This window comes from Pelophylax lessonae, assembly GCF_965119305.1.
Source record: "Pelophylax lessonae genome assembly, chromosome: 1".
Classification (NCBI taxonomy): domain Eukaryota; kingdom Metazoa; phylum Chordata; class Amphibia; order Anura; family Ranidae; genus Pelophylax; species Pelophylax lessonae.
Genome location: NC_138768.1, coordinates 721,523,343 through 721,545,606, shown reverse-complemented (window position 1 = coordinate 721,545,606; position 22,264 = coordinate 721,523,343). Strand labels below are relative to the sequence as shown.

At 40.7% G+C, this 22,264-nt stretch overlaps 1 protein-coding gene across 1 annotated transcript in view; it reads right to left on the bottom strand.

Moving 5' to 3' along the window:
- KLKB1 (kallikrein B1) overlaps window positions 1-22,264 on the bottom strand; it is a gene marked incomplete at its 5' end in the record, with an annotated part of 112,850 nt that overhangs the window by 17,783 nt on the left and 72,803 nt on the right. Inside the window, 1 exon segment of the mRNA XM_082244057.1 lies at window positions 9,119-9,294. Coding sequence (XP_082100183.1) covers window positions 9,119-9,294 — 176 coding nt within the window.

Below are 22,264 nucleotides of genomic sequence, written 5' to 3'. Positions count from 1 at the left end.
GGTATTACCAGATACCAATGAACCCTAATGACCGAGAAAAGACGGCCTTCATCAGCCGGTTGGGATTCTTTGCGTTTGATCGCATGCCACAGGGATTGGCAGGGGCCCCAGCCACCTTTCCGAGGTTGATGGAGAGCACAGTGGGAGATATGGATCTGATAGAGGTGCTTGTGTATCTGAATGATATAATTGTGTTTGGCAAGACCCTAGAGGAACAGGAAGCACGAGTCACAAGGTTTTCCAGAGGCTTCATTCAGAGGGACTGAAGTTTTCGTTGGAAAAGTGCCAATTTTACCAGACGTCAGTTACTTACTTAAGGCATGTGGTCTCTGCAAATGGAGTAGCCACTGATCCGCGGAAGCTGGAAGCTGTTTCCACTTGACACCGACCAAGGACAGTTACAGAACTGAGGTCCTTTCTGGGATTTTTCTCCTATTATAGAAGGTTTGTGAGGAACTTTGCACAGATTACAAGACCCCTGCATGAGTTGTTACAGAGAGAAGGGAATTAAGAGTCGCAGAAGTTGAGTCCAGGGGTGCAACGGCCATTGGGGCCTAGAAGACCGTGTGAGTCTGTTCAGGAACAATGGACTCCGAAGTGTAAACAGGCTTTTAGACATTTGAAGAAGAGCCCTAAAGAAGCCTATGCTGACCCTTCCAAGCCTTATGAGTTGCATATGAGATGGGCTCAGAGGAGTGTTGTATCAAGAGATGGCAGGGAAGCTTCATCCAGTAGCTTATGTGAGTCGAAGTCTTACTCCCTCTGAGAAGGACTACCCTGTACACAAGTTAAAGTTTTTGGCCCTCAAGTGGGCAGTAGTAGACAATCTGCAAGACTACTTGTATGGAGCTTCGTTTGTGGTAAAAACGAATGGCAATCCCTTGACCTATCTGTTGACTACTGCTAAGCTGGAAGCCACTGGACATCGGTGTCTGCGCTGTCCAAATTTCAATTCAGCCTGAAGAATCGGCCAGGGAAAGAAAATCGGAATGCAGATGCTTTATCCCGAAGACCATATGTTTTGGAGGATGGTGCCCGGAATTGGATACATCTGACATCTGACAACTGAAGGCTTTCATGCAGTGTGTCGAGGGGTAGAACATCATCATAAAGGAGCCACAGGAGACGAAGCCGTTGGGGTTATCCCTGCTGGATTACCTAGCTACTACTGTGATCTGACATGAAGTGCGCAGTCAAGAGTTTCCTCACCTGACAAAGGAGGATATGAGAAGGGACCAACGGGAGGATCCACTATGTGACCTTGTCAAGAAAGCATTGGTGGCTTGAGACTCTCAGATGCAGTTGAACAGTTCAGTTTACGGCGCTAAAGTAATTTACAAAGAATGGGAACAAATGCAACTGAAATATGGGATTGTATATCGGAAGTACTGAAGAAGAACCAGAAGGTGTTCAACAATTGTTTCTTCCTGAAAAGCACAGATTAACAGTGTTGACTGCTCTTCAGGATGATCGTGGACATCTGGGACTAGATAGAACCCTTAAGCTAGTTAGGGATCATTTCTTTTGGCCATCCATAAGGATAGAAGTTAAAAGTTAAGTAAAATTGAAAGTTATTGTTCTTGCTTTCGGTGCATTCAGAGAGACTTTGCCCAGCAGTGAGAAGAAACATCACTGGGTGATCATATTGCCGCTGTAGTCCACACTTCCAATAGCACAGTGAATGACTCTATTGGGTACTCCCCCTACCGGTTGATGTTCAGGAGACCCATTTGACAGTGGATTAGCTTTCAGAACGTCTCTAGATCACACCTCTCAGGCTTCTTATCTAGGCTATATTGATAGACTTAGAAGGAATTTGAAGCTTGCTTATGAGAAAGCCCTGGAGACATCCACTGCAAGGGAGCAACGGAACAAGAGAAATTTTGATCTTTGAGTGAGAGTACAGGACTTGCAACCAGGAGATCAAGTGATTTTACAAAATATGGGAGTGCCTGGCAAACACACACTAGCTGATCAGCTACCTGGACTTTCTGTGTACCAGATCAGCCCAGAGGGAAAGACAGGCCTGCTTAAAACCTGGCATCAAAACCATCTTTTGCCCATATCTGAGTGTCTTCACCCCCTTGTTCTGATACACATTGCTCCCCTAATTTGAGGCCTAGAACCATTCGGACACCCAAACATACACTCCATGAGGATGAGGGAGAGGAGAGTGATGAAGAAGAACTGACTCTTGACTGGTTGTGGGTTCCTCTATCTGAAGACACCACCAGAGTTTCTCAGCCTTCAATGGAAGATGTACGTGTAGTGTCTCCACCTGGTGGGGTAGAACATCAACCTGTTGAGACAGATAGACCTGCATCATCTCCTGTAAGAGGGACTGGAGGGGTTAAGCTAGAACCAGCTGACAACCCTGAAATGTCAAATGTTGGAGAAAATCCGTTCCCCTTCACCCAAGATCAGTGAGAAGAAACTGCTCTCAATAGTTTAGAAGAACCAGAGCCTGGTTGTAGTTTTTGGGGCCTGGGACGTGAGCCTGAAACCATAGAAAATATGTATTCCAGGCTTAGGCGGGAAATCCACCCACCCAAGAGACTAACATATGACACCCTTGGAGAAAGTTCCAATGAACTTATTTCTACAGCTCAGCTTTCTAGTCAAGTGCCAGCCTCCAGACTTATGACACGAAATAGACATATGTTTTTCATACTACAGGTCAAGAATTATGAACTTTCTTAGGCCTCAAATTACCTGATCACCATTTCAGTCAGAATCTCTTGGTTCCCAAGGACACATTGTTTTGTTTGTTGAACCTGTTCAGCACTATTGACACTATATCCTGTGATCATTAAAGAAGTCTCAGGGAAAGTCGTAAAGTATCATGTTTTGGCCCTGAAATGTTTTACACACAATGGCCGAAACTCAAATTCAGCATCTCACCTGTGTTCATCCATGACCTAGTAAAAAAAACATTGTTTCTACCAGGAGAAGACAAATAACGAGAAAAACCTGGACAAAGACATAACATGTCATTCATTTACCTACACCAGGGGTGCTTCCTCCATGGGAAGCATATTATTTTAGATATAGTAGATGATGTTTAAATTCAATTTTATATAATAGATTCCAGACCAGGTGATGATTAGATTGTTTACTAGCATGGTAATTCTCTGGTAGTATTGTGATTGGAAATAACCCATATATAGAAAAGTTTACATATACTAGTTGTCGTGTAGCAATATATGTATAACTGTAAATGTATCCACATACTTTTTAACTCTACTAATTGTGAAATACATAGTATATGGGTAAATCATTTACTCCTAATCAATATATATATGTACTTTATTAATAATGCATACTCATTAAACGACGTTACCAGATCCAATCCTTACATAGATACATGATGGAAATATCAGATGGACACACCAGTACCATGAGAATATAGACAGATTCTCATATTGTTTTTATGGTTATAACTAAATGAAGAAATTATCACATAATTTTAATATACAATATACTGGGTGGCTAGTAGAGGTGTCACCCAATTACCACACCAGTTAATGGTTAAGTAATCCCAACCAATGGGAATGAAGTGCCTCCTTCTGGGTTCAGATTATTGTAATTTTTACGGCCCTTTTGTTCAACACAAAATAAAAAGGAACCCAGATGTGAGATGAGACACACTACAACGCTTCAGTACACTTCAACCCACACACATACATCCATCCATACTCATACTCACTCATACATGCTCCATCCCTCATTTGAAACTCGGAAGGACGCCAGGCGCAACTCCTCCCTAACTGGCCACCATTTTGGGAAAGGCAGCCATCTTCAGGACTCTGGCAATGACTATTTTAAGCCAGCAACCATTTTAAAAGTGGTAAATATACATTGCTGAATTTTTGATTATTGTTTCCAATTGATTATTGTTTTCCTGATGTTCTTCAAATCTTATACTCAAGGTAAATAGATTACATTCCCAGTCATATTAATCATAGTAGATTTTTCTCTAAAAACTGATTTTTGTTTTTCTACGTTTTTTTATTAGTACCAATTTAGGGCAATATTAGCGATTTAGTCTCCCGTTTTGCATAGCCTATTCTCACTCCAACTACAGCGGAGTAACTTGTAACTTGTCTATGATTTTTATTATTCCTGGGAAAACATAAACCTTTATTTTTATCACTGTGCCAAATATTACATTTGCATTTATGGTCTAAGTTTGTATTTTATGTGAAAGTTATCTTTTTGTGTCACTCAAAATCTAACTATTTATTGTGAATACATGTCTTGTGAATAAATATACTTATATATTCTCTATTCTAGTCTGTATTCACTATGACTGGTATATGCTGTTAAAAAGAAATTAATTGATTAAAAAGAACTTGTTATATTCGTTCAGAATAATATTCTCGAACATGTAACGCACTTAACAGGAATCTTTGGTGTACGATGACCCTGTTCCACCATCTGACACTTCTGGGTGGGTCACGTACCTATTATTGGCCTGGTATCAAAATGATTTAACTTTGTCTGACGACTTGTATAATTTACTGTTGGGAAATCCCTTTTAGTTAGCTATTTGCTACTGTATGTTCTGGTTAGCAGAATTATCATTACAATTCTTTTTGAGATATAATTCAGTAGTTCTTGTAATGATGTTATATTTGAGGACCAAAGACTATTAAGTGGGGGGAGGATGTAGCCAGGAGCAGACTGACACTGCAGAATTCTCTGCTCTCTCAGACTGTCTCAATGCTCCCCTAGTGTTGGTCTTGGATTTAATGCATCATTCTCGTGAGACTGGAAGAAAAGTATTATGGGAACTGTAGTCTTTTAAAAAGATATTACTGCACTGCTGAACTGTTTAAGAACCACACATCCAAGCAGGCAATTCGCTCCAGGAGAGAATTGTGGGAGAGACTATAAAGGGATCTGCTGAACAGGCCTAGGCTTTCTTGCTTCCCAGGATTTATCTTGTATGCATTGGTCTGCCGAAGAGAGAGAGAACTGCGGCCTACTGCATACCACCCCTGAGCCCAGGTGGGGCGGAGGACAATCGCTATATTGCAGACATCACTGCAGCATCACTGATCGAGTAGAGTCGCGGGACAGCCTTCTCAGTGTCTAACAGTGTAGAGAGTAGCCGTTGCCTGTTCTTCCAGAACTCATAAGAGGGACAACAGAATTGGTGAGAGAGCACCTGCTCAGAGTCCAGTTACCAGTTGCTACAATTTCTCTTAAACACTGAACACAGACATTCTACACTGGCATTAGTTAGTGGATCATCATTAATCAGAACCAGCTATCTTGCATTGCCTGTTTCACACTGTGCTAATATGGGGAATCATTTGTTCGTTGAAGATCTTAGCAAAGCCTTGCATACTGAACATTGCTATATCATTGCTCTTAAAGGGGACACCTAGCTTCCTGAGAGGTCCATTTACTTATTGTAAGATACTGTGTATGTTTGGTGTATTTACTTGTTATTATAAGTGGTTATTCACTGTTCTTTGGTGTTATTTCAACTGAGCCTTGGCTGTTTATCCAGGGACTAGTTGATTAATACTCTTTTAAAGCCTTCTTCTTGAGTAAAGCAAAGCTAAAGAGTTTAAAACCTATCTGGATTGTGTCAGTATGTCATTTAAAGGTATACACAACATGTCTGAACCTAGAGTGTCAGGAGGGCTGGACGGTTCATAGGGTCAAATCGGCACAGAAGAACATACAACTACAAGCAACCCCCAAGGGGGCAGTGCTACAAACACATACACAGCATATATAATTTGAGGAAAATATGCTTATAAAATAGTTTACCATTTACCAATTAAAAAAAAAAGCTGTGGACTACTCCACTTTAGGCTCAGCACAGTTGGCACAGTGCTCTATGCTTTGCCTGGGTCTTCCTAGGAAAATGCATGCTAATGTGCTGTAACCCATCTGTCTGCATGTCGAGATTAAAGAGTAACTCCAGTCAAAAATTGAAATTTTTCCTATTAATAGTATGTTAAATATATTTATCTTTGATATTATTCATTTTCTGGCTAGCTGATTGTGTAGCTTATAAAGTATTAAGTGGGGTACATACTATAAAAAAATCCTTGTTGTGTCACAGGAAATTGGAACCGATGAACGAAACTTCGTCAGAAAATTCTCGTACGACAAAAGCTTTTTTTTTTGTTTTGTTGTTTATTGTTTCTGATCATGCGCAGTCTTTCTTTTCTGATTTTTCCTGTACAAAAATTGTACGAAGATAGTACACATTAAACGAAAATCATTTGTTTTGTTCCCATACGAGAAAAATGTTGGAGTTTGTCCCTTCAAGAATTTACGTATGAAAATTTGGAATCGGATGTGTAGACACAATATACGAAAATCATATGAAAATTCTTTGGACAAAAATGTTTGCCCGATTTTCTTATAGTGTGTACTAGTCTTTATCTAAACTAGACAAACAGCTTCATCCTGTTCTTCACCGACAACACTATCTCCCTTTACCTGAATTTGCTAAGCTGTCTTTCAGTTCTTGAAAAGGTTTTTGGTTTTCTTAGACAGGCATGTCTAGACCCATCCCTAGACCAGCCCCACCCCATCCCTCCTATCCTTCACAGAACATGATCTCCTGTCTTCTTAGGCTCCTTTCACACGGTCTGCTGCCCGGTTCAGACCGTTCTCTGCTCAGCGGGGATTGATCCGCCGATCCCCGCTGAGCAGACGGATGACAGCTCCATCTCCACACTGTGTGCAGAGAGGGAGGTGTCAGAGCCCCGCTGATCTCTATGGGGAATCGGATTAGAGCGGACACTCTCATCCGATCCCATCTGATATGATCCCCTGGATGGATGGAAAGTAGGGTTTCCATCCATCCGGATTTCACGGACAGGATCAGATACGGATGGCAGCGGGTGTCAGCGGACATGTCACCACTGACATCCACTGCCCCATAGGGATGCATGGAGGATCCGATCAGATCCACCTAAAAAACAGACAGGTGGATCTGATCGGATCGTTCGTGTGAAAGAGGCCATGGTCTCGTTTAGGCTAGCAGCTTTTCTTGAGAGAGAAAGAGAGAAAGAGAGAAAGAGAGAAAGGACAAGCTTTGGAAGTATGTTATGATCATTCTTCATGGTTCCAGCAGCACATAACACACACACACACTGTTTATTTGAAACTGTAAGATACATTACAATGCAACATGCTGCAGATTTTCTACAGTGTAGAACCACATGGTTGTTTCTGCATGGTGCTGTTATGAGTACTGTGATGGCACTGTGATGAGCACTGATGGGCATTTTGTGCATGGTGTGGCACATGCCCAGCTGCTGTGAACAGCAGAGGGAACTGGGGAAGAAATGTCATGTGACCGGTGCAATATATGAAAGAAAAAGGTACAAAGGAACATTTTTGAAAGTTTAGAAGGATACAGATCGATTTCTATTGCTCATTACATGTAAGTAATGAGTTTAAGGCTCAGTTTCCACTAGTGCGAAATGTCATGGAGACTTTGGACACAGAAAGTTTCATGACAGGTCACAGCCCATTGATTTCAATGGCACCCGTTTCCATCTCCCATCAATGCGACTTTGAAAATCAGCGACTTTCAAAGGTGCCTGCACTACGTTGATGCGTCTTTGGTCCAGAGAATGTAAAGTTGGATGAAAGCTGCACTCTAAATTGCACAACTTTGGAGTCCCACTAGTGGAAATGTAGCCTAAGGTTACAGTGTGACTTTTGAGTGTGACTTTGAGTACAGCTTCGATCCAGCCTTACACTCTCTGGATCAAGGTTGTATCAAAGTAGTGCAAGTACCTTTTCAAAATCGCTGACTTTGAAAGTCGCATAGATGGGAACGGGTGCCATTGAAATCAATGGGCTGTGACTTGTCACGCAACTTTGTGTGTCCAAAGTCACATTACAAGTTACACTACCTTAGTCTATGTTTGCACTATTGCGACCCCAAAGTCGCACGATTTAGAGAGACTTTGATCCAACTTTACACTCTCTGGATCAAAGTTGCATCAAAAGTTACATCAAAGTAATGCAGGTACCTTTTCAAAGTTGCTGATTTTCAAAGTCACATAGATTGGAACAGGTGCCATTGAAATCAATAGGCTGTGACCTGTCATATGACTTTGTGTGTCCAAAGTCGCATGACAAGTCGCACTAGTGGAAAAGTAGACTTAGCATGGTTGCCTGTACTATTCCTTTAATGTATAGTGATCATTGTATACTGTGAGCTGAGACCCCAGAGCACTTCCAGCTGCACTGACAGCCCCCCCTCCCCCAAAAGCATCGGGACTCTCCCTCCTCATTGGTTGGGACAGCAGTGGGCACCATTGGCTCCCTCTGCTGTCAATCACAGCCAGTGAGCCAATGTGGAGAGAGAGAGGGGCAGGGCCGAGCCTCAGCTCTGTGTGTGAATAGACACACAGAGCAGCAGCGTGAGAGAAAGTCTGCAATTAGCAGACATGTATCCATAAAAGCGCTGGAGAGATAAGAGCTGTGGCGTCCCCGCACTCACTCACAAAGGCCGGCTCTGGGGGTGTGGTCACGTCACGTCTGACTCCACCCAACGCATTTCATCATAGGCGTGACGTCGTCAGGGGCGTTTTTCAGATTTGCCACTTAGCAGGCAAATGTTTTTCTGCCATAATGACTTTTAGGTGTTCATTATTTCTTCATTTTTAATCACTAGCCAAGCTTACTGAAATTTTACATACTAAGCAATATTCACAAGATTTATGTAGATAAACACCTTTACTTCTAAGTGCTGTAGAGAAATATGAATAGATTCTAAATTCTGATTTGGTTTAAAGAAAAAATATGTAGAGGTAGTATTCTTAGCAGATTATCATTTTATAAGACACTGTATGAGTAATGGAGAAGAAAAACCAATAAACTATAAACAAAAACACAGATCTGATAAATACAGGATATAATCAATTAATTAATATGCTACAATTGAAAAATGTGTGCAACAATCTGAGAATATGAATAACATACAAATAACCTACTTTAAAAATTTATAGTGCAGGTATGGATGACACATATACAGTAGAAAGATGTAAGAAATTAACCTATAGCCAAGTATATCATTTTTGCTTTGAATTGATTTTTATGAAGTCCTATTTTTCTGAACTAAAATGCTTACCGTTGTATGTTATAGGTGTCTTTAGTTTTAGCAGTGCTATATCACTACCATTTTCTGCACTAGTATAATGTGGATGAATTATAATTTGTTCAATCTCAGACTTGGTCGTAAATGAAGTTATGTTTGACAGTTTTGTGATGCCACTGTAAACTATCCAAAATCTAGGAAGGCGCCACCTAGACGCAAACAGAAAATACAAAAGAAAAATGTTTAAATTAATTACTTTTATTTTAACCCCCTGTAAACCTCTAGTATCCCCTACCAAAAATATTTAAACACTTAGCTACACATACAGATCATTTAGATAGTAATGTGAGGAATCTGACAACCAAATCATCTTTTGCATTCAGGTCTTACAACCATGTATGATTATGGATATGGAAATGGCAGAAGGGAAACAGAATATCTTCAGAGGACGTTGGCAAATTAACCTGACTTAGCCTGAAAACAATACTGCCCTACTTTTCCAGCAGAACAGGACAAAAAGCATCATTTTCACGGCACGTAAGGTATTCAAGGAAGTTAAGAGTGAATGGCTAGCCTAAAAGGTGGTGAGACTGAAGGTGGGCAGATTATTATGGTCAAATTAAACAGCAGATGGATGAGTTGCAGTCTTTTGAAGACCTTTCCATCCTTTATTGTTATTTTCACAACAATATTGTCAGGGGTTTACCTTGCTATTGAAAAAATGATAGATTATTTTAGTGGTCCTTGGTTAGCTGAATGTCTGTTCTAAAGGGCAGGCCTTAAAGCAATGTTATAATGGGTGATCACAGTTTATCTGTGGCTGGAACAGGATTTGTTGTCAACTGCCAGTTATCAACCTCTTTTTTTGTTTTTATATTAAGTATGCTATGTAAATCAACTTAAAATCCAACTAAGAATAACCTTGGGACTTGTGTCAGTGGGCTTTGGGCTTTTTTTGATAGCAACTGTTTGACTTCAGTTTAAAAAGGGGCTTTTTTTCAGTGGGAACATGGGGGAACGCATTTCCGGCACCTCCAGCACTTAATGTATGTAATGGCAAGTGGTTCATGGTCTGTTGATGCTAGTTGCTTAGGTGGGGAGGTCTATTGTTGCTTGAGGGATCAATTTTTGTGAGGCGGAGGTGTCTATTGCTGCCAAGCAGGTCTATTGCTGCTGGTTTGGGATCTACTTTTGCTGGGGGTGGGTCTTATGTTGCTGAGGGTCAGTTGTTGCTGGGAGAGATATAATGATGCCGGCTGTAGGGAAATCTGTTTTTGCTGCTGGAGGTCTATTGTTGCTGGGGAAAGGGGTATTTTGTTGCAGGTGATCTATTGTTGCTGGCTGCTGGAGAGTCTATTGGTGCTAGCTGAAGGAAGATATGTTATTGCTGCTGGGGATCTTTTTGTTGCTGGGGAGGGGATCTTTTTGTTGCGGGTGGTCCATTGTTGCTGGGGAAATCTACTGTTTCTATCTGTATGGGATCTATTTTACTGCTTTTCTTGCTTTAATTAACACATTCCATACAAATTACAATCATTAGGTTTTTCTGTATTCTCTAAAAGGGGAAGTACTGGAAGGTGGGTAGGGGGTGTCACCAAAGAATGGTGCAGGGGGTGGGTAGGGGGTGAAGAAAAGGGTTAATTCGGAAAGCGAGAGTTCCTGCACCTATTGTCTGAGAAAAAATCCCTGGTTTAAAATGCTTCTGAGCTTATTCAGAATTAATTGTCGAGTGCTTTTGACCTCCTTCTGGCCTGCATTACCCTGCTTCAAGCAGGTTTTTGCATTTCCATAGACTTGAATAAGAATACAAAAGTGACTTGAAGCGAACAAAAGTCTGTCGACACTGGCCCTTAATGTCTTTATGCGGTTTGAAGTAGGCATGGTTTACTGCACATAGTGTTTTGCCAATTGGATTATGTCTTTGTTTCTCAATAGTCATGCAGGATCACATTGAGACACAAAACAATGTTTTATGTTTAACATCTCTAAAATTGTTACATTTCCAGTTATGCTAGAGCCATATCAAATGCATATCATATACTTTTGTAGTGTCTTGCAGTGGATTTTATCTGCATATGACGGTATAGCTGCGGTTGATGTAATCCAAATGGCTCCACCTCCCGTACATGTTACATCAAGTCCCGTCCAGGACGTAATGTGTACGGGAGGTGGAGCCAATTGGATGATGTCCCAAGATCATTTTGGATTGTATGTTATTGCCTTATTATATGTACTGGGTACAGTGCTTTTACAGTAAGTGCATTTTTTTTTTATTTTGTGCTAATACATTTTAAAATGGTAAGCACTATCCGTCTGCTTCTTTGATCCTACATGTCCATCGAGCCTGACACTGAAGCATTACGACCGGGGCTGAGTTCGGCAATGATCCTGTCCTGGTTTTACCCCAGAGTGGAATGTTTCATATGACATTCCTGTTCGTTCATTTTATACAAAAAGAGTTCCCCTTAGTGGTATGGGACTATAAATGCCGCTAGACACTGTATACTATATAAAAAATAACTTTATTGATACAGAAAAACATATAGTGAAAACACAATATTGTGAAAAACACAAATACACATACAGGGCATTAAAATTGCATGCATTTGACAGACCGAATACCGAACAAAGATATGGACACTCAGGTACATAGGGCAAACATGGAACCGGTTCCAGTTCCATGTTTGCCCTATGTACCTGAGTGTCCATATCTTGGTTCGGTATTCGGTCTGTCAAATGCATGCAATTTTAATGCCCTGTATGTGTATTTGTGTTTTTCACAATATTGTGCTTTCACTATATGTTTTTCTGTATCAATAAAGTTATTTTTTATATAGTATACAGTGTCTAGCGGCATTTATAGTCCCATACCACTAAGGGGAACTCTTTTTGTATATATTGATCAGGGATGATGGCCGCTGTCACTGGGCACCGAGCATGAGAATACTTTCTATCTTTTTCCTGTTCGTTCAGGGATCATATTTGTAAGGAGAGAGGCTGATTTGTCTTTTGGTGGCAGGATCAAGCACATCAGTCACTTTCACCCTGAGTTAATCATCATTGACATGGATTGGTGACATTTGACTCACAATGGATATTACCTTGGACTTTTTTCCTTGAATTTATGTTATTTCTTATTATATATGTGCTGTATATATCTATTTATGAAGAGGTATCGTGAAAATTACCTGTAGTGTTCAGATTGCATTTATTTACGGTGCATACATTTTATGACTTGCACTGGTTACTTTTATTTGTATATATACGTCTCTGTTAAGAAACCTCAAACCAAGTCAAGTTAAGTTAATGGGAACCAAATTTTTGAAATCAGTAATGGCCATTTTCTAAGCTAATAGGCAAGGGATTGTCAAACAAATGACCCAGACAGGGGGCACTTTTCTGGGGGACATGCGCCAAAGCAAAAAATGCACTTAACCTGAGTATGAAGTGGCATATCTGTACTATGTATACAACCAATAAAGCAAAATTGATATTTACCAAAGAGAAAAAATGCCATTTACATTGTTGGCAAATGCCAGCTCCCAACTAGGGATGATCGAACGGTTCGGGTCGACCATCGATCATGCCTGTCAACCACAGGCAGATCAGTGGCTGACACTGCTCAATTTGACGGTTGGTAAAGTGGTGTGCGACAACAGTGCCAATCTGCTGAGCGCGCCGAAGCAGGGTAAAATTACACACGTGCCATGCATGGCACACGTCCTGAACTTGGTCGTGCAGCCATTGGTTGCCAAATACCCTGGGGTCCAGGACGTCTTGCGGCAGGCCAGGAAAATCTCAGGCCATTTCAGAAGATCTTACACAGCCATGGCTCGCTTTGCTGACATTCAGCGGCGACACAACCTACCCGTCAGGCGTCTTATTTGTGACTGCCCGACGCGATGGAACTCAATGTTGAATATGCTTGATAGGCTGCTCCAGCAGAAACATGCAGTTAACGACTACCTGTATGAACTCTGTGGCAGGACAGGTTCTGGGGAGCTTGGGTTTGTTTCACCTCGCCAGTGGATGCTCATGCGCGACGCATGCAGACTTCTGTGGCCATTTGATGAGATCACCAAACTGGTCAGTCACGGCCAGGGCGCCATCAGTGACATACCTCACATTTATAAAAATGAATGAGGCATGGATCTCTGAGGAATTCAACACATGTGACCAGTAGATCATGTTTGATTACAATTCCTCATGACAGGCCACAAATATCTGCCAGACCGCCATCCACCCACAACAATTCATGGTCCGTGTCTTCGGTAAATACAGCTGCATTTCATGTCCATTGAATGCCTAATTTTTGGGGCCTTTCATGGCCGACAATTATTTTTTCTGTCAATGCCTACACTTACTTCTGGATCCTGTTATTGCCTAATGTACCTTCAGCCACAGAATACAATGTTCTTAGCTGTCAGGTAAACCCATGTGGGCTAATTTTTGGGGCCTTTCATGGCCAACACCTACTTCTGTATCCTGTGAATTCCTAATGTACCTTCAGCCACAGAATTCAATGTTCTTAGCTGTCACGTAAACCCATGTGGGCTAATTTTTGGGGCCTTTTATGGCCGACACTTACTTCTGTATCCTGTGAATGCCTAATGTACCTTCAGCCACAGAATGCAACGCTCTTAGCTGTCAGGAAAACGCATGTGGGCTAATTTTTGGGCCCCGCAATGGACGACACTTACTTATTTATCCTGTGAATGCCTAATGTACATTCAGCCACAGAAAACAATGTTCTTAGCTGTCAGGTAAACCCATGTGGGATAATTTTTGGGGCCTTTTATGGCTGACACTTCTGTATCCTGTGAATGCCTAATGTACCTTCAGCCACAGAAAACAACGTTCTTAGCTGTCAGGTAAACGCATGTGGGCTAATTTTTGGGGCCTGGAATGGCCGACACTTACTTCTGTATCCTGTGAATGCCTAATGTACCTTTAGCCAGAGAATACAACATCCTTAGCTGTCAGGTAAACGCACGTGGGCCAATTTTTTGGGCCTGGAATGGCAGACACTTACTTCTGTATCCTATGATTGCCTAATGTACCTTCAGCCACAGAATACAACGTTCTTAGCTGTCAGGTAAACCCATGTGGGCTAATTTTTGGGGCCTTTCATGGCCGACACTTACTTATTTATCCTGTGAATGCCTAATGTACCTTCAGCCACAGAATACAATGTTCTTAGCTGTCAGGTAAACGCATGTGGGCTAATTTTTGGGGCCTGGAATGGGCGACACTTCTGTATCCTTTAAATGCCTAATGTATCTTCAGCCACAGAATTCAATGTTCTTAGCTGTCACGTAAAGCCTTTCATGGCCGACACTTACTTATTTATCCTGTGAATGCCTAATGTACCTTCAGCCACAGAATACAATGTTCTTAGCTGTCAGGTAAACGCATGTGGGCTAATTTTTTGGGCCTGGAATGGGCGACACTTACTTCTGTATCCTGTGAATGCCTAATTTTTCAGATTGGAATTGAAAATCAATGGGTCTGTAAACGTTCTGCCAAATTGTGGAATGGATGCGGACCCATTTTACAGATGTGTGGATGGACCCTATATGTATTTGACATTTATTTACCGGCTGCTGTCAGTTCTGGCTGATTTAAAAAAAAAAAAAAAAAAAAATTAGGGCAGCTTTTCCAATTGCAATTCTTCTGTTTTAAAATTGTCCATGTGGTGGGACTATTTGTGCACAGCTAGTAAGTCTTTTGTGGCTGCAAATATGACCTAAAGGTTTTTAAAGATCGCTTCCCATTAAAGTCAAAGGGGCCCGCCGCAAACTTTCGGTTCGCGGACATTTGAGAAAGTTTGCGGCTATCGGTCGCGAACCGCCCCAGGCGATGTTCGTCCATCACTACCTATTACCTCTTGAAAAAAAAATAAAAAATCCGGGGATACAGCCCAACATACTTTAAAAATCCATTCTCCAAGTTTAAAGATTGGGCTGCTGTTGCTGTATTGAGACCGCGCTAAATATAAAAATTTAAAAATCAATAACACATCCAAAATATGTGATGCCAGAATACAGTGTCACTGATGCGGTGAAAATGGCACTGTTTTTTAACACTACAAGCATCTTAACGATATCTTCCAAACATTTAATTTAAATGATTGGTGTTTTTTGTTGCCTTTGAAGTCTTAAGTTGACCCTCTTCCCGCTGTACAGTAGTATTTTAAATGTTGCTCGAAATGGAGGTAATACCTGGAATTTAAAGAGAAGTATGGAGTTTAAAAAAAAAAAAAACTGTTAGACTTACCTAGGTGGATGTAGCCTCAATCGGATGCTGCATCTGTCCCTTGCGGCTTCTAAGCCCTCTTTCACAGGGGCACTCCGTCTGGCCATTTTTCCTCTGGCTATTGACAGAAAAATGGACAGCAATTCATTTCTATGGACCGGGAGATATCAACTGATGATCATCTGTTTACATCTGCTTCCGTTTTTTTAAAATGGAGCAGCCTCCGTCCAGTTTCGTTGAAGCTGAATGAAACAGATGTAAGCGGATGTAAGACATCGTCCATTTACATCTGTTCCATTAGGATTTGGTATTTGACAGATATTTTGGTTTAACAAATTTCTATTGATTTTATAAACTAAAAGTTAATCTATGACCAAGGTAGTGGTCATCAAAGGAAGTGACATCCACCACAATTTCACATTTGGCAACATGGCAAGAGATGTTCCTCGTGAGACTCTCATCAACTTTGCATATGCCAGGTTTGCCAGGGACAACTATTGTAGATAATGCAGCAACAAACTGACAAAGCATTGGTTGTGGACTGAGATCTTTGAGGCTGTGACACCAGATTGAGCAAACATTAAGCAGAGGCATCAGGATAAAGGTGGTAGGTTTATAAACCTTGGTTCATGTGTTATCTGTAGCATGACCATCATTTTTGGATTTCTGCTATGTGTTGTGACTTTGTGGGGTTAGGGTTAGGGAAAGGGGCCTTCGTAGACATTATCTAATATACATTAATATTTTTATTTTGTTGTGTCTTACAGCAAAAGAAGTTGTCACAAGATGGCGATCTCTATATAACCGCTTTTACCCAGACTTAAATAATAAGGCTATGGAGGGTCACAGTGGTGCAGGACGTTCCAAAAAAAATAAAAGCATATACCTTGAAATGCTGGAATTCTTAAGAAGGGTCATGAACTTGAGGCCATAAGTTTCACACTCTGAAATCCAGCACACCTTGAACTAAATTTGGACGTTCTGTCATGAAACAACCAATTTTAAATCCATCTATGGTCAGCTTGACATATAGACATAATGTATATCTACCATTCTTTTTTGTAGTACCACATCAAACATCTCAGAAGGAGAGGAAGAATGTGAAGGAGGAGCTGAGCCAGAAAGCAATGGAGGGAGATGGACAATCTGTGGAGGAAGATGGCCAGTCTGTTCCAGCATAGCAGCAACATTACATTGATCAAAAGCAATATTGTGGGACCATGTGTGCACTGTTAATATGTGTATGGATAACATTGGCATTTCTGATAAATATATTCATTTTCTTCCACAGGCTCATTTTCAGAGAGCAAGCTCATCTAGAGCATCTCACCAACCAAGAAGGGCTCAAAGTGAGGAAATTGACACATCCATGATGTCCTTCACGGAAGAAATGAGAACCTCTTGTAAAGAAGAGAGAAGGGATCCTTTTGATGATGCCCCTAATGCCAAAGCTGCATTCCTTCGAAATACATATCATCTGTTAGATAAAATGCCTAGCAAGGGGCAATTGTAGATCCAAATGCCCATTTTCAATTATGCAGGTGCTTGTGTAAATGCTGCCATGGCAGAAATTCCTTTACCAACTATAGGCATAGCCGATCCCTCTCAGAGGCCATACCAGCATGGGCAATTTGAAGATCCACAGATTCAAACTATGCCCTATCAAGAAACCTATCCACAGCAGCATCAACAAAGCTATCCACAGCAGCATCAACAAAGCTATCCACAGCAGCACCAACAAACCTATCCACAGCAACACTAACAAACATATCCACAGCAGCACCAACAATCATATCCACAGCAGCACCAACAAGTTATCTGCAGCAGCAACAACAATGCTATCCACAGCAGCACCAGTTCCAGCCACACAGCTCACTACAACAACCATATGGTTACTACTCACCAAGCCAGGCCACCCCGGGTAATTTTTTTTTTCTTTTAAAGAATATAGTGTTTAATGTTATAGGATATTGGGCAGTCTCAGGGTGCAACTCACTTCCATTGAATACCCCTGGTTTAGAGTGTTTGATTTAGCCCATTTTGTTGCTATATATTATGTTTTTTACATATTGCATTTTCAGTTATAGGTGAGGTCACAGTTATCTATGATCTTTCATGTACACCTGCTTTGTGCTTGTTTTTTTTTTTAACACTTTTCGGCATTGGACCAAAGCTCACCTGTATCCTGTGATGTGACTTACATTTCTGCTTTAAATAAAATATTAAAATAAAGGATATAAATGTATACAATGTAGGTGTATTTTTTATTTATTTATTTTTTTTGGGGGGGGGGGGTTAAATGCTATCAAACAGTTATAATACTATATTGTAAAAAATAAAAATTATATCACATTCTAACTGTTGCACAAAAATGCATCGACTTTTCCACACACCGCGTACACAGTGTCATTTTCAGTTTGGTGTTAAAAGGACGAGAAAGTGGATGTAAATGAATAGAAAACGGATGAAAACTGATATAAACTATGCAAAATGGATTAAAATGGAAAAGAACTAAATGGTGAGGAAATGCAAATGGATGTAGACTGATGTCAGTCACCAGCTCTCTGCTTTGCCCCTCCAGAGCTCACTGGAACCCCAGGCTGTGAAGGGGTGGAAGCTGCGGGATCAGGCTTTCAGTAGCTCCCTGGGGGGCAGAGCCAGCTGCCAGTTCAGATAGATTCTGACTGTAAATTCAAGATCGATCCAGAGCCTGGGCCAGCTGTTTGATGTCAGCCGACAGCAGGCTTTAGCCTACTGTCGGCTGAAAATGGGTCACAGGAGTGCAGAATAAACTGCACTCCTGTGATCCATAGGAGAAGTGGGGCCAAAAAGACTTAAGCTATACTTCTCCCTTAACTTGTACCTTATTTTTTGTTGTTATGTTGAAGACTGAGTGTGTATGTGATTGGCTTGTGATCTGAATAAAAAAAATCCCCTCTCTCTGTTTACTGTGCTCTCTGACACACAGGCATCATGGTGCAGGGTTAGTAGTATTACAATAGTTCCCTTACTAAAAGTTAATGCCATTTGGAGGAAGGACACAGAACAAAGAGGAGCAAGGCAAAAAGCCTGTGCATACACTTGACATGCACTGGACATTAACAAAACAGGTGATAGCTATCTAGAGCTCCTCCTAAGTCGTTGCAATGGCATGGTTGCTTAAGAGTGGAAGGGTGGAAGATTACTGTGATTGATTCAGAGAAAACCAAGAAAGTATGACCTGTGATCACTGCTCTTGAATGGTTACTATGCTGGTGTCAACACGGACATCAGTTGTGGACAAACACTGTTAAAACTAAATTTAAAAGAAAAAAAGGTCCAAGCCATTAAAAGCATTATCCCAAAATTCTGGCCCATATGAAATTCAACTGTGTTATGTAACTTTGTAAATCAAAGACAAAAGTAATATGTTTCACAGTCCCAGAATAGATACTGAAATAACAAATGCCTTTCTACCACTTCATTTTCTCTGAAGTTCTGTAAAGTGACCCTTGAAGAGCCCACAGGAGTTTGGTTTAAATAAAGGCGATTGAAGTTTCTGTTGAAAAAAGGTACTGGATCAGGTCAAACCACATGAGATTAAATTATCTTCACTAAGTTTCTTTAAAGGGTGTTCTTCACAGGTCAAAATGGCACTTAGAAATAAAGAACTAGGCTGAACATAGACTGCACTTTTTCGATCCGTACCTCTGAGCAAAATCAAAGCGAAGGGAAAAAAGAAGTGAGCCACATGACATAGCCTAGAAGCCTTAAAACGCCTAAAGAAAAAAAGTATGTTCTTTCTTTTTATTCCAAATTTTTTTATTGATCTTTACCAAATTGTGTTTTTTTTTTTTTTTTTTTTGGAACTGGGGAGCTGTGTACAGGGTCTTGACATTGTGTACAGGCAGCTTCTTTCAGACTTAAATATATATATCAAAGGGTATGATCAAGACATTGCAGTAATTCTCAGAAGTGTTATTTGCATATTCTCTTAGGTAAGTTTTATACAGAAAAAAAAATAATAATTTAGATAACAGCATAAATCAGCTTCATTTTTTTTAGGAATCTGTTGCTAAAAAGCAGAACCTGCCATCCAGTAGTAGAATGGCTGGATTAATAATACAAAACTATTACGATAGCATTAAAGAGAACCTGTCACGTTGCCCATTTAGAGCAAAGTAGATTTTTTTTTATTAGGTGACCAGGACACTGCAGAAGCCACATCTGTACAAGTTTGTGCGAACTAAGACTCAGGGTATCCAACCATAATCTTTAAAAATTTCCAGGACATCTCCTATGTTGATATACATACTTTTCAAATATTAGGGTGTTTCCCATATGTGTTATCCATAGCTGATGTGATGGGGGGGTCAGATTACTTCCAGAGCAGAAGAATCGTCTTCCGAGCCTGGAATAGGGCACAGTTAAATGCCACCCTGGATGGGTTCCTTAGGGATGATGTCACTTAGGATGCCCAGTAGACCACATTTAGGCTCCATGAGTACCTGCGTTTGGAACACCCTATTAAGGGTACCCATAACTGCCATCCAGTAGCTGTGTAGTTTGGGACACCGCCAGAAGAGATGAATAAGGTCACCCTTATCCCACTTGCAGCTATAGCATAGAGGGTTGGCCAGTACACCCATGCTGTGAAGGCGAGCAGGAGTGTAAAAGGATCTTTAAACTATATAAAGCTATGATTATTTTTGTGAAAAAATTAGGGAGCTAGTAACCACCGCCTGCAAAGCATCTTCCCATTGGTCCCCTGAAAGTTGATCTAGGTCTCCCTCCCATTTCCCCCTGAGCCTTGGAGAGATAGCCATCCAAATGTGTACTCAGCAACATACTATAACACTGGAAGATAAGGCCGTTAGCATGGGTAACCGAAGAAATGAAATACAAAATAAGGGGTTGGCGATAGGGTCCATACAACCCCCACTCCCTGAGCCCTAAAGGCATGCTGTAATTGTAGGTAGTAGAACTTCATATATGAGGGAAGGGAGAACTTCTCCTGGATATCTGAGAAAGGTAGCAGAGTCCCATTCTGGAAAACATGAGTCAGATGAGTCACCCCAAACCTCCTCCATCTATTACCTTGAGTCAATTTGCCCAATTCCTTATAAGATCTGTTATCCCAGATTTGGCTATATGCAGTGAACCCCTCCACCCGCTATAGCTGCCTTGATTGCCACCAAATTTTCTGTAAGAGATTATACACTGCCTGACAAAAAAAGTCACCACCAAAAAAAAAAAAAGGTCACACACTCTAATATTTAGCTTTGATTAGGGCAAGCATTCTCTGTGGCATTGTTTTTCAATAAGCTTCTGCAATGTGACAAGATTTATTTCCGTGCAGTGTTGCATTCCATTTTATACACTGCCTGACAAAAAAAGTCACCAAAAAAAAAAAAAAAAAGGTCACACACTCTAATATTTAGCTTTGATTAGGGCAAGCATTCTCTGTGGCATTTTTTTTTTTTCGATAAGCTTCTGCAATGTGACAAGATTTATTTCCGTGCAGTGTTGCATTCATTTTTCATCAAGATCCTGTATTGATGATGGGAGGGCTGGACCACTGCGCAAAGCCTTCTGCAGCACATCCCAAAGATTATCAATGGGGTTAGGTTCTGGACTCTGTGGTGGCCAAACCAGTGCAATGCAACATAAACAGACAAGGACTCACTGCTCAAGGTGGTGTAATTGCCTGATGACTCACACAGGTGCATGCCCCAGCTCGCCTCCGTGAAAACTTGATAAAGGAAAAGGAATTGGCAGCACTCCGGGTTGAGTCAAAATCCAGATTTATTGACTGGACATCCAAATAATGACAATCGTGACAAGGTAGACGCGTTTCACACACTGACTGTGTGCTTAATCATTACCTTAGATCTAATTGTAGAGAATCCATAATTGGAAGGATATATGGAAGGATAAGGGATCCACACATGGTAAGATCTAATTGTAGAGAATCCATAATTGGAAGGATATATGGAGGGATATACGCCTGGGAGATGAACAGCTACACAGAGTATATTTAATATTATGCAGGATGATGGCCAAACATTTAAGCTCATTATATAAATAGAATATAAAGTATATGTAATATAATATAAACTCTGCAGTGTTGGCCATATCATGCTATAAACTCTTGGGGACGGACATCGAGATCTAGTCAGAGTTCAAAGGATCCTAGGGACCAAGCTAAATACACCAGACTACAACACTAGATATTGTGCAAGACAGGGGGTCCATACATGGTAAGATCCAACTGTGCAGAATCCGCACATAAAAGGACATAAATATGGGAGATAATTAACTATGCAAAGCATCGTTAATATTATGTAGGATGATGGCCCAACCTCTAAGCTCATTATATAAATAAAATGTAAAGTGAAAGTAATATAATATGAACTCTTTAGTGTTGGCCACGTCATGCTATGAACTCCCAGGAATAGACATAGAGATCCAGCCAGAATTCAAAGGATCCGAGGAACAAAGGATCAATTAATCAAAAGATCCAGAGATCCTGGCCCCCAATTGTGAAAAAACATGCAGCTATGTATATGGGCAATTCCTTTTGTAATTGAATATGGAAATGCAACAAGTTTGGAGGCAATTATGTATCTGGATTTGTTACCCAATGTCAACGTCCAATCCCAAGCAATGTGTGAAATAAATCATATAGTATATATTTATTGTTATATCGTATCAACACTATTAATAGATTGACATGGGAACTGTAACAACACTGGAGATTAATTCTCCAATGTGTTGCATTGGACGGAAACTGGATATGGAGGATTCCAATCATAAATGGTTTAAATCCATTTTATGTGAAGGAGAAAAATACCCTCAATATTTGTGAATATCCGTATAAACCACCATTTTCTATATAACATACAGAACACACATACGCAGTCTGCGAATAGGGCCAGAAATTGT